The sequence below is a fragment of the Puntigrus tetrazona genome, chromosome 9 (assembly GCF_018831695.1).
Source record: "Puntigrus tetrazona isolate hp1 chromosome 9, ASM1883169v1, whole genome shotgun sequence".
Lineage (NCBI taxonomy): Eukaryota > Metazoa > Chordata > Actinopteri > Cypriniformes > Cyprinidae > Puntigrus > Puntigrus tetrazona.
In genome coordinates this window covers 9610947-9626272 of record NC_056707.1, presented here as the reverse complement: position 1 = coordinate 9626272, position 15326 = coordinate 9610947, and the positions used below count along the sequence as shown (strand labels likewise).

The window sequence follows — 15326 nt, the reverse complement described above, 5'->3', positions numbered from 1 at the left end:
CCTTCACTTTAGATGAAGGCGAGAAAGAACAGACACGTGTCCACAACGGGTTAATCTTTTGACGTCTCTCAGCTGAAAGAGTCCCTCTCAGGCGCTAAATCTGAAGAGCACTTCAAAGAAGGATTCACACCACCACACACACACATACACACACACGCACGCACTCACTCACACACACTCACAAATCAAACTACAGACGGACAAACTGAAATATCGAGCTTTTGGTAAAAGACCGACTCTACTTTGGGGCTGTATAAAACTTTAATCAGAACAAACTGCCATAAACAAGAAGAGCCGCGACGGACCGCGCGCGCGAGGAGTCGCATCAATCACGCGAAATGCTGCGAGGCTTCACACCTTCGCACTGATCGGACCCGGCGCGTTTCGTAAGTCATCGCCGCGTTCCGTCGATCCATCGAACAGTCTCTCGGACGCCACTTTCCAATAAAAAACTATTTCAGAAAACAAGCCTTTCCCGTCCCGAGCACATTTATCAGTTTTACTGACGCCTCCGGGATCTTCTCCAGCTGCGCCGTCACAGACCCCGCCGGTTACCGTCACTTTTCAACATGATCAACACCTTTTGCCAAGGGTAAGCAAACACTTTGCTTTATGGAGTCTGATGCCATTCAACTCTCCAGGCAATCATTTTCTGATAAACGCTTTCAATTTCGTGTCATTTTCTAATTCAGGTAGTTGAGAGCAATGGCACCTTCTTGTAAACCCTGTGAACTGGATATTTGCTTCTCTCACCTCAAGTAAGAGTCAAAAGACAATTTTCTGTAGTCAAGATGCAGATTCTTTCAGCTGTTTTGCTGCTGTTCTGTTTGCACAAGGTGAGTACCATCCCTTCCTGCTTAACGTCTGTGAAAACTGCATTCACTTATGTGTAAACTTTAAACAATTTAAAGTGGTGATGCGATTTTAATGCAGAGCACTTGCCTATTTTAGTGAAACTACTAAATCGAAGTAAAACAACAGTATGGGCTATGTATAATTCTGGTGAAGCAGTCAGTCATGCAATTGTCATTTAAATGTATTTTTATTAGCTTTTCCCTGTAGAAAGCAGAGACATATTTATCAACCTTTTTTTTTTTTATGCATTTTGTTACATTAAATTTCAGATATTGTAATTAAGTAACAGCATGCGTTTAGTGATTTTCCGTAGGAGATATTCCTTCGTTTTTTTTATTTTTATTTAAAATGCACAATGCCATGCTGAATATCGAATATATGGAAACTAATAGAAGCAAGGATTTAATTTTAAATGCTTTTTTTTTTTTTTTTTTTTTTTTTTTTTTTTTTTAGATCTACTGAATTTAGGACCATGCCACTTTAAATGATTGTTGTTGTTTTTTCTTTTAAAAAAAGGTCAAATATTGGAAGAAGTATTTTTTATAGATACAAAAGACAAGTGTGGATGGATAGCAGATAAAGCAAAATAAGTGTAATATTTCAGGTAGCTTATTAGCCGTTGCAACTGAGCATATATAGCTATTACTTATGGAGATAAATCAGAGATGTGTATTATTGCATCTTTTTGCCATGTGTCTTATTAACAAATAGATTTTGATTAGATTGCGCATCATTTTTGGAGAAACGTAATTTAGTTTTGTTTTTGTATAAAACTCTTACAGTCACACAGAACATTTCTGAATCACTTCAAAATCACCAGCGTCACACGACTGCATGCAAATGTAATTTTCAGTCAGACGTATTTCTGCCCAATCTTGCACATTTTATGATTAGCCTGTCCACTGCACTCTTGAGAAACAGTACCTGTGGGAATGGCTTCTGTCTATGAGTACATCCACTTTTGTACAATCCTCCGAAGGCAGCGTCCCGATGGATTAGAGTCCCTACAGTCTCTCTCGCTCTCTCTCTATCTCTCTCTCTCTAACACACACACACACACACACACACACACACCGTGATTCAAATACTGTAGAAGTAGCCCAGCATCTGTGCTGCTCCCTGGGGACAGATAAGAGGGTCAGAGCCTTCACACTAGTAACTATTCATTCCGTGACATCTGCTGCAGACAACCTCTGAGCGCAGGACGGAGAACAATGTGATCAGCACTAAATCCACTTGAGCACAACCCCACGACTCTATTGTTTAGACACATTTCCTTTCATCCCTCATCTTTGTGTAATGATTGTTCTCTGCGTGGCCGAAGTTCAGCGCGGTTGGCCTGTGCTGCCAGAGCGCTGCTCTCTTTAACGCTCCCCTCCGTTGCCCGTCGTTGTGCTTTGCTCTTGTTCATGCATGAGAAGCATAACAGCCATCAATCTCTGCTCAAGTTTTTACGGAGCGCCGCTTCGTGTTTTGAAAGAAGATGATTGAGGAAGGCGGCGCGTAATGTCCACGCAACGGACTCCAGCGGCAGACAGATGTTTGTTCACTATACGAGCGACTGAGAGACACTTGCAATGTTGTCGGTCAGAAGAATGACACATAAACGTCTGCAATTTTGATGAAGTCCTCACATCTTTTTCGTCAGAAACTCGCGGACGAAATCTTAACTCCGAGGGCACGTTTGAGTACGCAGACTTAAATGGTTTATGGAGAGCGAATTTAAAGCCGGAATAATGATGTGAATTCCCTATCGCGAGGTCGTCCGGCTCTCCCGCTGTCTTTGTGCGCAATTAGCTTTGATTTCATTATTTATTTACTGGAGGAAAACTAGCGGTGAAGAATTTACTAAAAATTTACAGTGCCCGGATTAGGAGCCACGCTTTAATCTTATGCCTCTGATAATGCCGCATGGCCTGATTGATTAGTTTTTCAGGAAGCTTATGTCAGAAAAACTAATCCGTCTTTGGATTGTGCCAGCCGTGTAAGGTTCTCCGCTCTGGTGCTGTATCACGGAGGCGAATTACAGAGCTGCTGGGCTGTGATAAGGCCCTCGTCTCTTTCACACACCCGTCCCTCCGGACAATAAAAACGCTGTTTATATTCTTCAGAACCTGCTGCAGCCCGAGTCTTCACATCAAGCCCTCGCTGGATTTGCCATGCGAGGGGAGAACGTAGAGAAATGGGTTGAGGACACAAAATGAGGGGAAAAAGGAGTGCCAGAATGGAATCGTGGAATGTGTTTGTAGGTCCGGTAACCCAGAAATTCCTGCGAGAGAGATTACATGAGGATTTTAGCCAGTGCGTCTGTAAATATGAGCATTTCGCACTAGATTGGCTTTATCAGTGCTGGGCTTATACACCAGTGATGTGTATCTGGCTCTATATTGGGGTCATTGTTGCTTTCCAGATGCCTGCCTTAGTAATCCCTTATAAACAATGTTGTCTGTGACATTTACCACTGTAAGCAGTGATGTTCGATGGCGTGTGCTTTCTTGTGCTTGCTAATTTCACGTGGGGGAAAAAAAACAGAAGAAATACGTCACACCCAAAAGCATTTTTTTCGTTTGTTTTGTTGTTGTTATTATAAATGATTTCCTTTTTTTTCTGAATAAATATATGACAGGCACGTGGGCTTCAAATATTTTGGCCAGACAGAACGTTGCGATATAGAGAAACATGATGATCGAAGTTAATGTTTTTGGAATTCTCATAACCCCAATAATAATAAAACTAATAATGACGACGATGACAATCCTCTGATGCAAGTAACAATAATAATTATTATTTGCATCAGGATTGTATAAATGAATATGCAGTGACAGTTTTGGCCCCATGTTTAAAAAGATTTCTATACTTCGGCATTAATTTAATCTAAAAATGTAACGATTTTACATTTAAAAATTAAGTTGTTATTTCGGGTCATTAGTCACTCGAAGTATACATTTAGTTTCTTTGAAAGGTTCAATAATTTACAAATTCATTCCTGAATGTGTTCCTCAATAGACAGTTTATGTTAATGTTACTTCAAAGTTCTGACTTTTATTTTTTGCCATGGATGTAATGTCATTGTCATCCATTACCTGAGATATAAAATCAATGCGTTTCCACTTACGGGCTGGAAACTGTGATTTCGGAGTGTTGCAGAGCTGAAGGACAGGCCTGTATATTTTTATCATGATAGATGTGTTGTGAAGCGTCTCTGTGACCCAGCGTGTACATTAAAGGCTGGCATGTGTTTGTGTGTTATTTATTAGTATGGTCGTGTACCCACAACCTGTGGCCATTTATTTACTTCACTAATTTCTTTGTTTAGACATTTTTGTTACACCCTGTCAGTGTTAATAGAAATTTCAGACAAAGAAACATACTGAAAGCTATAGTACCCACATATGAAAATGTTGCAATCAAACCTGTGCGACTTCTATGGATAGTGAAAACACGCTCTCTGTCTCTCTCTCTCTCACACACACACACACACACACAGATTTTTCATAAAGTATGTCATAGAGGTTTGGAGGAACGAGGTGAGTAAATGATTGCAAAATGTTCATATTTAGGCACTACTGTATTTCTGTGATTGAAACAAAGATGTCTAAATGAAAAAATAAAAAGAGGATAGATGTAGAATGTTTTATGTGAGCGATCCTTTAAGTGTGCAGATTTTAGTTGGTTTGATTTGAAATGTGTTGATCGTATTATAAGACATTATAAGAATTAAACATTATATTCTTTCACATGCATTTTCATCCCTTTACCTCTTATTCTGTCACTCTGATGTGGTGATGTCAGCGCTCTTCAATGAAGAACCTATCACCTCTATGAGAAACCTAAAAAGACTTCTCTTTTTTGCTTTTTCGTTGTCTTCACAAAGACACTGGTATATCTAAAAACAGTTAAGATTCTTCCTAATCAAAGAACAAAGACATCTGTACTGTCAGATCTAACGCTGCTTTGACAGATGGGAAAGGCTGACTGCTTATGCTTCACACGCATGATTCTCACTATTTATATTTGTATGATCTTCCTCCAAAGCAAAGAGGGAAATTAAGAAGGTGAACAAAGTCCATTTGGAAATGGAACACCAGAAGTGCTCCAATTCAGGAAGTTTAAAGTGTTGCGCAATTTTTTTCTTGACCCGATCGTTACTCTCCAGTGCTGTTTTTGCTTGCGAAACTTGTGATCATAGCTGTTATTCTTGCTGAGGAAATGTCAAACACATTTGTTGGAACAAAGATCAGACAGATGGGTATAATGGGACTGTAGAGGTGTTGATGGGATGATAGTTACACCAGCAGAGTGTGGAACAAAGAACCGACAGGTATTAAAGGGGGAAAGAACAAGAATCGCTCGTCACCTAACAGTCCTGGTCTTGTTAACAAATTATGATATACAGTATAACACAATAGCACCTTGTCTGACTTTTGGCCCTTGATGCTTATTTTGTCAGCAGCTTGATCCCACAGTTGTTGACTTATATTTAGAGAATGTTAAAGCATGCAATTAAACATGTTTAAAACATGTGTTATTCCTACTGTTTCATTCGGCTGCATGCTCTGTCCCAAAAAATGTTTCAAACTATACCCGATGTAAGACAAAAGACGAAGACAAAAAATAATTGGTTAACAATAACTTAAATTCTCGTTAGTTGAATTTAATACGTTAATAGAAATTTTATATGATTTACTTTGGAACAAAAGAAAAAAAAAAAAAAAAAGACAGACTGCCTTTTATATTAAAAGTGTTGAGAGTTTTTATTAGAGGTAGCATGGGCATTATAATGTTAGCTACAGAAAAAAATTAATTACTATATATTATAAGCTTATACCTCCTCATAGGTATTTTTTATTTACAGAAACTAGGAATGTAAGAATGTCCACAGATAAACAAAAGTTTATTTTAATAATTTAATTTAAATAATTTTCCTCATTTTTAATAAATTTAATCAACCGATCAATATTAATATACTTGACTTCTTTGTAATTTGCTTATATATGCAGTTATGTATGTATTTTATACAAAATTTAATCCAATAAAATACTTTGGAGTTAACAAAAATATTTTTTTTTCCGTTACAAAATTTCTATGATTTTATTGCCATTCCAGGTCAAGAATTGAAAGTTTGGCTACCTCATACATTATACAAGACCATGGGAACCCTGAATCTTGTTGTTTAGAGAGTACATTTAATAAGAAACATCTTGATTTAGCCTATTTTAAAGTTTGTTTTGTCATATCTAATCCAGTTTGGGAGATTTCTGAGTTTGTGAACCTCTTATTTATGACGCAGTTACTAAAAAGATTACATTTATAGATTCATGAGATACTTTTTAGTTATACATAAATGATGCATATTCGCAATATGACCAGAGAAAGTACATGAGTGGGTCTTCTTTTTTTTTTTTTAACTTAATCCTTGTTTTGAAATGTTCCGAATTTTACACAATTTAATAGAGTTCCATACAAATGTTCAAGCATGCATTTCATTGGCCTCACATCATTTTAATTGCAAGTCATTGAAAGCGACCGTACCTCTGATTGGCTGCAGTTCTGAGCGGATGATTTAAGGGTCCGGTGACTGAAGCAGCCATGCATGAGCGTTTGGTGCTGTAAGGGTCAGGTGCTAATGACAGGGGGGATTATATGGCATTAGACATGCAGCACAGCGTACAGTGCTACAGCGATCAGTCCCGGCTGAGGGTGAGGATTTCTCTCTTTGATCCTCTCCACTGAACACCTGCCATTTGTTAGCAGCCTGGCTCTTGATTAAGAGTGATGGGTTTCGGGTGTGTGGCTGTTTCACCCATCAGGGTAGCAATCTATTCTGCGGCTGTGTGTAGACTCAGGCCCCCACCTGCCTCCTCCAGACCTTTGGGGCCTTCTCTTGAAACTGCTCTTTGTGTGAATCATTACAAATGAAATGCCATGTAACACCACACAGGAGAAACAGTGGGGGAGACGAAGAGAGAGAGAGAGAGAAAGAGAGAGAGACAAAGGTAGGAGTAAAATGACAGAGACTTTGGGGAGGAACGGTGGGCTGGACAGGTGTAATGGAGAGGCAGCTGCTGCCATGTTCAGTACTGTTCAACAAGAAACTGCAGTTTGCTTGAATTATGGGTGACTTGTCTAAAACAAACGCCCTTTTATGTGTTTAGTGTAATAGACAATTTGGACTGGATGTTGTGTGTTGTGTATAAGATGACTGTACAAAGGAATAGTTTTTGTTTGGGAACATCAGAGAGTAAGTTTAGGTCATCTCAGATGCGTTTAGCATTTGTTTTTAGACATAAGAATCCGTAATAATAATAATGGTGATGAATTATTGAGCAACTATATTCCAGCCATGTCACATTGAATTTTTCAAACAAATTATATCCATTTAACAAAGTAACATAATACAGGTGGAATGGAATAACATCGTAGGTGAATAGCTGGAATGCAATACAGGTCTTTTAAAACACAGGCATGAACAGATTTTTAGAAAAATATGCATCATACACTTGCTAACGTTAGAGAAATACTGGGCATAATAAATTAGGATTACACACCGGATTTTCAAGTTGTCTCCAGGCTCAACTAATTTGCGCAAAAACATGCCTTGTTGAAGAGAATGTGCTCTAAAATCTGATTTTCTGTGAAATCTTTCAACTCTGACTGCCCAGTATCCACAGATTTGTGGCAACTAGCGTTCACTCATCCAGACTACAAATCCAAGCAAAAATCTATGCAAAAGTCAGAAAAAAGCTGCTTGAACTGTCACTTTAAGCAAATGCAGAATATACAATTCAAAGAAATAAATTCTCAAAATGAGGTACAAATCACAGCTGCGCTAATATGCTGAACAAACAGTCTCTGGGGCTGAGAAATAGGGAGACGGCACAAGAAAGAGAAATGGACGGAAAATGACAGGAAGGTGCAGGTCTGACATCCAAACAGATTCATGCCCCGGGGCTGGAGAGCCATCACAGCCATCAGAGGTGTGCTACAGCCAGACGAAGCAAATGCATTTTAACAGCATCCTCATCCATGATCCGCCACTGCGATGTCCCTGACTTCTTAATAACTTTCTAGAGGGCTAGTTCTGGTCACCACGGCAATTACCTTTATGTCAAGCTGTAAAAGATATGTCCACCCCAGGGACTGGCAGACAGCTTGCTCCATAATGCTCATTACAGATGAACGTCTAGACTGATTCTTCTCTCACTTTTTGGATGTCATATTACGGGGCTGTTGCTAGGCCAGCTTTCATTGTGAGTGACTGACACATTGTACAATACGTTATCGAATTACAGATTTTTATCCGATTTGTAAACCATTTAATTATTTTGATGGTATAAACTATATATGCTGATATGTATGTATAGTATTTTTTTTTACTTCTATATATACACACAGACACTACTCTTACAAGGTTTGAGGTCACTAACAATTTTCTTTTAAAGAAATGGATACCCATGCATTTGCAATTGATCATAAATGACAGGGTGACATTTGTTATAGCAGATTTTAATTTAAGATAAATGCTGTTCTTGTGAACTTTTAGTAACGTATAAACAAAAAAGGGATCAGTTTTAAAGAAAGATGCACAAATGTTTTTAGCATTTATAATAAGAGCGCAAAATCAGCCTATTAGAATGATTTGCTCACATATACAAATTTTTAAATAAATACACTTACTAAATACAAATGTACTACTTATATTTGATTTTACATTGTAACAATACACTGTAATATATATATATATATATATATATATATATATATATATATATATATAATATTTTTATTAATAAATGAAGTCTTTATGCCACAGTATAAGAGTTTCAAAAACATCTTTCAAAAAAACCCAAACCTTACATTCGTAGCATACATACATTAATTAAAATAATTATTAATGAATAATTAATGAAACGTGTATACATATACACGCACACACATACAGTATATGCTCTGTATGCATGTATATTATATTATGTTATATTAGATTCTATTGCCCTATTTTATATGTGATTATTTGCAATTAATTATTAACAATTAAATGTACATATCATTTAACGTTAAATTTAGTTTTAAAGGTTAGTTTTAAAATTTGAAACCGTAACAACCATTGAATATATATACTATTAAAAATCATGCCAGAGAGTATCTGGAAAGTTTCGGGTTGTCAAATGTTACCCGATCAGTTTAATATGATAAACTGCGGACATTCGGATAAAACACTTGTGTGAACCTGAGAGGAATTATGCAACTGCTGTTTGTGAAAGCAGAAAATGAAAGGTAAATATCATTCTATTACTCTGATTCTAGCCTGCAGGACAGTACTGAAGTTTAGTTAAAGTCTTAATTAACGTCCTTAGATTTCCCCTTCAGCAAACCTTGTATGCCTTACCTCTACCAAAGTCACAGCTTCAGTCCTTCCCTTGAGTTAGACATCAAACATATTACCAAAATACGTGTAGAATTACTGCCACTCTACGTGTAAGAGAGAGAGAGAGAGAAAGGATTGGGACCGATTGTCAGCACAACCTTTTAAGTTTTCCTCTCAAGGCAGTAAAGCGTTTTATTTCGCCTGTGATCCCTCTACTTGTCACAGCAATTTCCCCAGTTGTTCATCATCCTTTAACTGCTTCCACATTAGCATTATCATCTCCTTCCTGCTTCACCTGAAGTTGTCTCTCACCACAGTTTCTCTAAATGTGAATGGTATTCATCTTCCCTTGTCAAGTCATTGAGGCCTGCGAAATGAAAAATGAAGCGACTCGCAACCAAGAGCGAGAACAGAGATATGAGCGCTCTAGTTTAGTGAACATCGTACAAGACCAGGGGGACTCAAAAGTGAATAAATGTATCATCAAAGACAAAAATCTCTACTTCTCTTTTTCTCATTTCCATTGAGGGTTATCTTCAATCTTTGTTCAGTGGACTTTTCAGGAGGTTTCACCTGCAGCCCATAAATTCATTACGGAAATGTACACTGCATTCTTGCTCTCTCTGTTCTTACATGGAGGTATTGTCTTAATTAAGTTTTGTGAAGAATGATAGATGAACAGAACCTCCAATCCATGGGAGACACATTGATTTCACATTATACCGGGAACTTTCAAATTACTGGGCTATTACTGGCTGCTTGCATCATTTATAATGTTGTGCATGATGCTCTCAAGCCGTTGCGTTATTTGACAATAACATTTTACACCCATTTTAAAGTTTACACAGACACCCAGAAATGTTACTTTGTTTACATACGATTTCCAACCACATTCGATAAAGCACAGCCACTGAAACACTGATACGCTCTGGACCATTTTGGATGGAAATGTCTTCATGAATGTATTCCTTTGCTGACTGAGTTTTCATATGCTGCTGTTAAGCTTACAGCAAAATTAGTAATTATAGAGAAAATACAGGGTTGCTCGTCTGTGCGATTTCAAACAGCCCTACTTTCACATCTGCTTCAGCAAATGATCCTCTCAGCCGTGCCTCAGGATGGCAGCCTGCGCTAATTACCAGCCAAACTAGTTTGGCTTATTTCTACAAATTATTAAGACTTTATCTTAAGTGGACCAGAACTCAATCCTGGAGCAAAAAGGTTATTTGGCACATAGGATCAGCACTGCAGTGTATTGCAGAAATAATTCCATGTTTACCCTTTGCAGATCATTTGGATGTTTTTTATTTATTTATTTTTATTTACAATAAAGATACAAATATATAACCAAGACAGTCATCCTATTAACATCAGTCATGTTTAATGCAACCTAAATTATAGCTATGATTTGGGCGAAGATAACAGCTGTGCTAATATTCCAGCAGAATGGCTGTGACATTGCTTTTATAACACAGCTGTAGAGAAAATCATGACGGTAATATTGAGTAAATTTTAGACACAATATTGATAGCTGTGGTGTCTGTTTTTACTTCCACCAGAGAGAATACACCGTATTCTTCTGTAGCGCACGGTGTTGTTTTGGTCCTGAATGAATCATGAATGATTCAATTACTCTCTCATAGACATCCACTTCATTTATTAGGCTACTGAATCAATCAGTGTCACAACGTCAGACTGATTTTGGAATACCATACTAGCAAGCTAATTAAGATCAGAAATTGTAAAACAGAATAGCTTTTTTCAGATTCAGCCAGACATTGGTCCTGATAGAATCAGTGTTTTGAACGAATACATTGATTAATTCATAAAGACAGATTGTGAGTTACGGGGTTGTTAAATCACAACAGTCTGCATTATTTAACAGTGGAATTCTATAAAGATATTTCCTCCAATCAGAGAATTGTGACTAGTATGGCAAAATATGTGTTTAGTGTCTACACACTCCCATGAAGTAGTAAGATGCACAGTAGAGTCAGCGTCAAAGTATTTCAATATTTCTATGCCTATTATGAATATTCTGCAATGGACATTCACCTTATAGCTGGTTGTTTTGGCTTAGAATCTTTTTAAATGATCTTTTTAAAATCTGAATCGAAAAATTGATGGATAAATAATTCTGGAACCGAGGCCAAGGAAAAAGTGGGTATACACTATTGCACTTTACAGTTGTATAATAACGAAATGTATAGGCTATAAATGTTGCATACAGTATTATGGATCCTCATGTTTGTGCGTTTGTGCTTTTCGCAGTGTTGTTGGAAGGTCACATGCAGAAGAGTCCATATTCCAGAGGTGGGGCTCATGGACTGGGGGGAGGCTGAAAACGAGGAGCACCCCTCCCCCAAAAGCGCCAGCCCCCGCGTTCTCAACCCCCTGCGCCTTTTCGCCCGGGGATCCCCTGGGTTCAAGAGCAACAGGAGGGAGATTACATATTTGGAAAACATAGAGGACTCTTGGGACTGGTTATCTAACCAGACAGATGTCAGAGAGGCGCAGAGCAGGACTAAACGCAGACCCATCGTGAAAACGGGCAAGTTTAAAAAAATGTTCGGCTGGGGCGACTTCAATTCCAACATCAAAACCGTGAAACTCAATCTCCTCATTACAGGCAAGATAGTGGACCACGGCAACGGCACGTTCAGCGTTTATTTCCGCCACAACTCCACGGGCCTGGGGAACGTCTCCGTGAGCTTGGTGCCGCCTTCCAAGGTGGTGGAGTTTGAGATCGCCCAGCAGTCCACCCTGGAGACGAAAGACTCCAAATCTTTCAACTGTCGTATCGAGTACCAGAAAACAGACCGCAGCAAAAAGACTTCACACTGCAGCTACGACCCGTCCAACACGTGTTACCAAGAATCCACCCAGAGCCACGTGTCCTGGCTCTGCTCGAAGCCCTTCAAAGTCATATGCATCTACATCGCCTTCTACAGTACTGACTATAAACTGGTGCAGAAAATCTGCCCCGATTACAACTATCACAGCGACACGCCGTACGCGTCCACAGGTTAGGATCCAGTCCATCCTAGACAGTGAGAACGGTCGACCTCATTTCACCATGTGTTTCATCTGATTTAGAAGCAATTAAAATAAATCCAGATGTTTCGCATTAGGCTACACTACTGGCATCGGCCTATTGTGATACGGCAGTCAGATAGCAAAAAAAACTGATCGGCGCTTTCGTTTTTTGGCTTTGAACGTCTCGCATCCATCCCGCGGTTTGAGTTCCACTGGGAATTTGTTTTCCGAAAACAGATAATCTTTCGCTACTTGTCAAGCTAATAAATCAGAGACCTACAGAGGATAGATTATACGTGAAACACCTTTTTATTGTGAGGTTTATGTGTGCGTGTTAGTGCGTGCGTGTATTTTATTGAGCAGCGTGGCCTCTTGTTCAGCACTAAATTGTTTGAAGCATTTAAGCAGTCGTCAAGATAAGCGTGAACGGGTTAAATCATTCAGCAAAGACATCGCTTACAAATTACTCTTAAGTTATTTCGCATTTCACAAAAGATCTATGCGCGAATTGAGATTTGTGTATAATTTCAAAGAGTAATTTGCCATGTCTCACGAGAGCACAATTCATTGGACAGGTGGATTTAGTGAATCTGGCAGCCGGTTAACAACCCTTTGTCATGGTCTCGCCACAGAGATCCACATTTCCAGGCTCTAATTAACATTAATTATAGTGGGAAATTTCACTTACAAACCATGACAGAGGGGCCCGGAGCCAAAAACTGAAATTTAGCATGTCAGTCATGTAGCAAGCTTCTATTCAAGCCAGTGACTTTGGACCGGAATCAAACTCTTTCGTGTCAAAGTGAAAATGTGTCAGGAGTAAATACAGACATTTATGCAAACGCACATGAGTGTAATTTAATACAATATGCTAGTCTACCTTGCGTTGAGTCTTTCATCATTTAAAAGAGTATATGGAGATAATTTGAAGGATTTGTTTTTGTTTGCACATTATAGTCTAAATGTCAGTGTGTCACAATGAACCAGTTGAAATGCCATACTCTGATAATCAGAACTGGAATTCTCAGGTTCCATGTGTGTGTGTGTGTGTGTGTGTGTGTGTGTGCCAAACAGATTATAGTCGTTTATTTCATTTTTCCCATATCAAGGGTGACTGATCGCAGTTCTGCTCGAATTAAAGAATCAGATGGATAATTAATTGTACTGATACTCTAATTGTCTTGCCACATGAACATTTACGTCAATAACATGTCGATGCAAAGATAGCTGTTTATAATTGTATTTAGTTTATAATCCTGTGTGCAAATTTGTGAATAGTGTATAAATGTGACTATAAAACCGTGTGTATTTTGCCTTTAAAGGATGAATTTGTTTCTTTAATCTATCAATCCTGCGTACACAAATTTCCTACTTTTGGTGTTTGACAGTTATATCAAGTAGATGTAGAGTTGAGCCATCTAGCTTGTCACAGCTTTTAATTTTTTTAGTAAATTGTATGCTTTATGTTTGTCTCCAGTATCTGTAATCTACAAAAAAAACGCTCAAGGAAAATACCTGTGAGCTTTCTTTTAACCCTCTATGGTACTCATTCACACTGATTTGCTATGAAACGAATTTCACTTAGAAATGACTAATGAATTCATAAAGAAACTGCTAGTAACACACAGAATTAAATAGTTTTTAAGTAAAAAGACAAATATTTTTTGTCTTGAAAAATAGTTTCTCCTCTGATTAATAAATTCATTTTTGGGATTTCTTTTAAAAATCATTACACACCTTTATTATCTGTACTTAAATATTTCTCCATTTACCTTCAATACAGCAATTTATAAATCACTTTGACGTGCCTCCCTGTGGCTTAAAAATATATTGCTGGTTTATTTTTTAAAATGTCTTTTTATTTCAAACATTTCTAGTGAAGGAAAAATGCCAGCAAAACTGCACCATAGAGGGTTAATTTATTGCTTTTATTCAGTGCAACGGATTTAAACATGAAGCATATTCAGACCGTTTATGTGAGATTTGTAGTGAAACATCTGCATATCTGCAGTTTTTTTTTTTTTTTTTATGACCGCATAAAACACTTGATTCTTCAGTCAGTAAAATACGTTACCTCTGGATAAAAACATTACACCCTGTGATATGTGTTTCATTTCATCGAGCTCTACTACATGATCATATTCAATAAAAATCTTTCTGATGTATAGACCCGTGTTAGTTTATGTGCATATGAAAACTATGGACTCTTCCACACAATGTTAACCTTTTGTTTCTTACAGAATGGATTGTCATGTTTTTGACTTTCAACACAGACGGCCTCCCGCCATCCGATTCACGCAGAAGAAAAGAAAAATACAAAAGACAAAACTGAATTGTCTTATGGTGGAAAAAAGAACAACTGTATGAATCCGCAACGTCTCATTAGCTCTGTGGTGCACTTAAAAATTGTCTTCCAGATAGACAGGAGTGGGAGAGAGGTTTTCTAATAGTGAGATGTTATCACAGAGTTCCCCAGGAACCACAGAAAATGGTCGGCATGAAGCGGCATGTTGGCACGGGAAAAAGATGTGTGTTTGATAGCTCGGATTACGGACTGCATGCTGTTCATTTTAATTAGCCCTGGTTTCCCCATCATGGAGGGTGCGAGAGCAACGCGTTGCAACCGCTGCAGAAATCACAATGATCGCTTATGTATATACTTATGTTACAGAGCCAGGAAATATCGTGTTTAGAATAACGCTGCATTCAGAATGACTATAATGTTTAGCGAAATGTAATTTGCAGTTGAGCTTGATGGCCGGTTGTTCTTTTTGCCAATTTCATCACCTCTTTTCACCTTCTTGAAATGTGTTGAACACGAATAACCAACCCAAAATGTCAAAACATTAGTCATTTTGCAGGTGACATTTCACTTCCTACTAAACGTAATAACTATAACAAACTCCTCGGGATGAGATCATGAAGTTTAACACTGCTCTTACAGAAAAAGAAAATATATATGCATTAAACTGATGAAAAAAAAAAATCTACAAAAGATTTTGACTTCAAATTTTGCATTTTTAAACTTTAAATAATTACAAAAAAGCAACTGTATTTAATAATATAA

The 15326-nt window shown here is 37.9% G+C and overlaps 1 protein-coding gene across 2 annotated transcripts; it reads left to right on the top strand.

The window, feature by feature from the left end:
* The first annotated feature begins 105 nt into the window (after positions 1-105).
* nxph2a (neurexophilin 2a) lies at positions 106-15254 on the top strand. Of its 2 annotated transcripts, XM_043248972.1 has the most exons (4): positions 106-592; positions 693-836; positions 11495-12248; positions 14500-15254. In XM_043248972.1, exons 2-4 carry the CDS (start codon positions 792-794, stop codon positions 14589-14591), a joined length of 891 nt encoding a protein of 296 aa, XP_043104907.1. In that variant the 5' UTR covers positions 106-592; positions 693-791; the 3' UTR covers positions 14592-15254. The 2 variants fall into 2 exon arrangements, with proteins under 2 accessions (XP_043104907.1, XP_043104908.1); XM_043248973.1 differs by lacking the exon at positions 14500-15254 and having other exon boundaries at positions 107-592; positions 11495-14424.
* Positions 15255-15326: the final 72 nt, after the last annotated feature.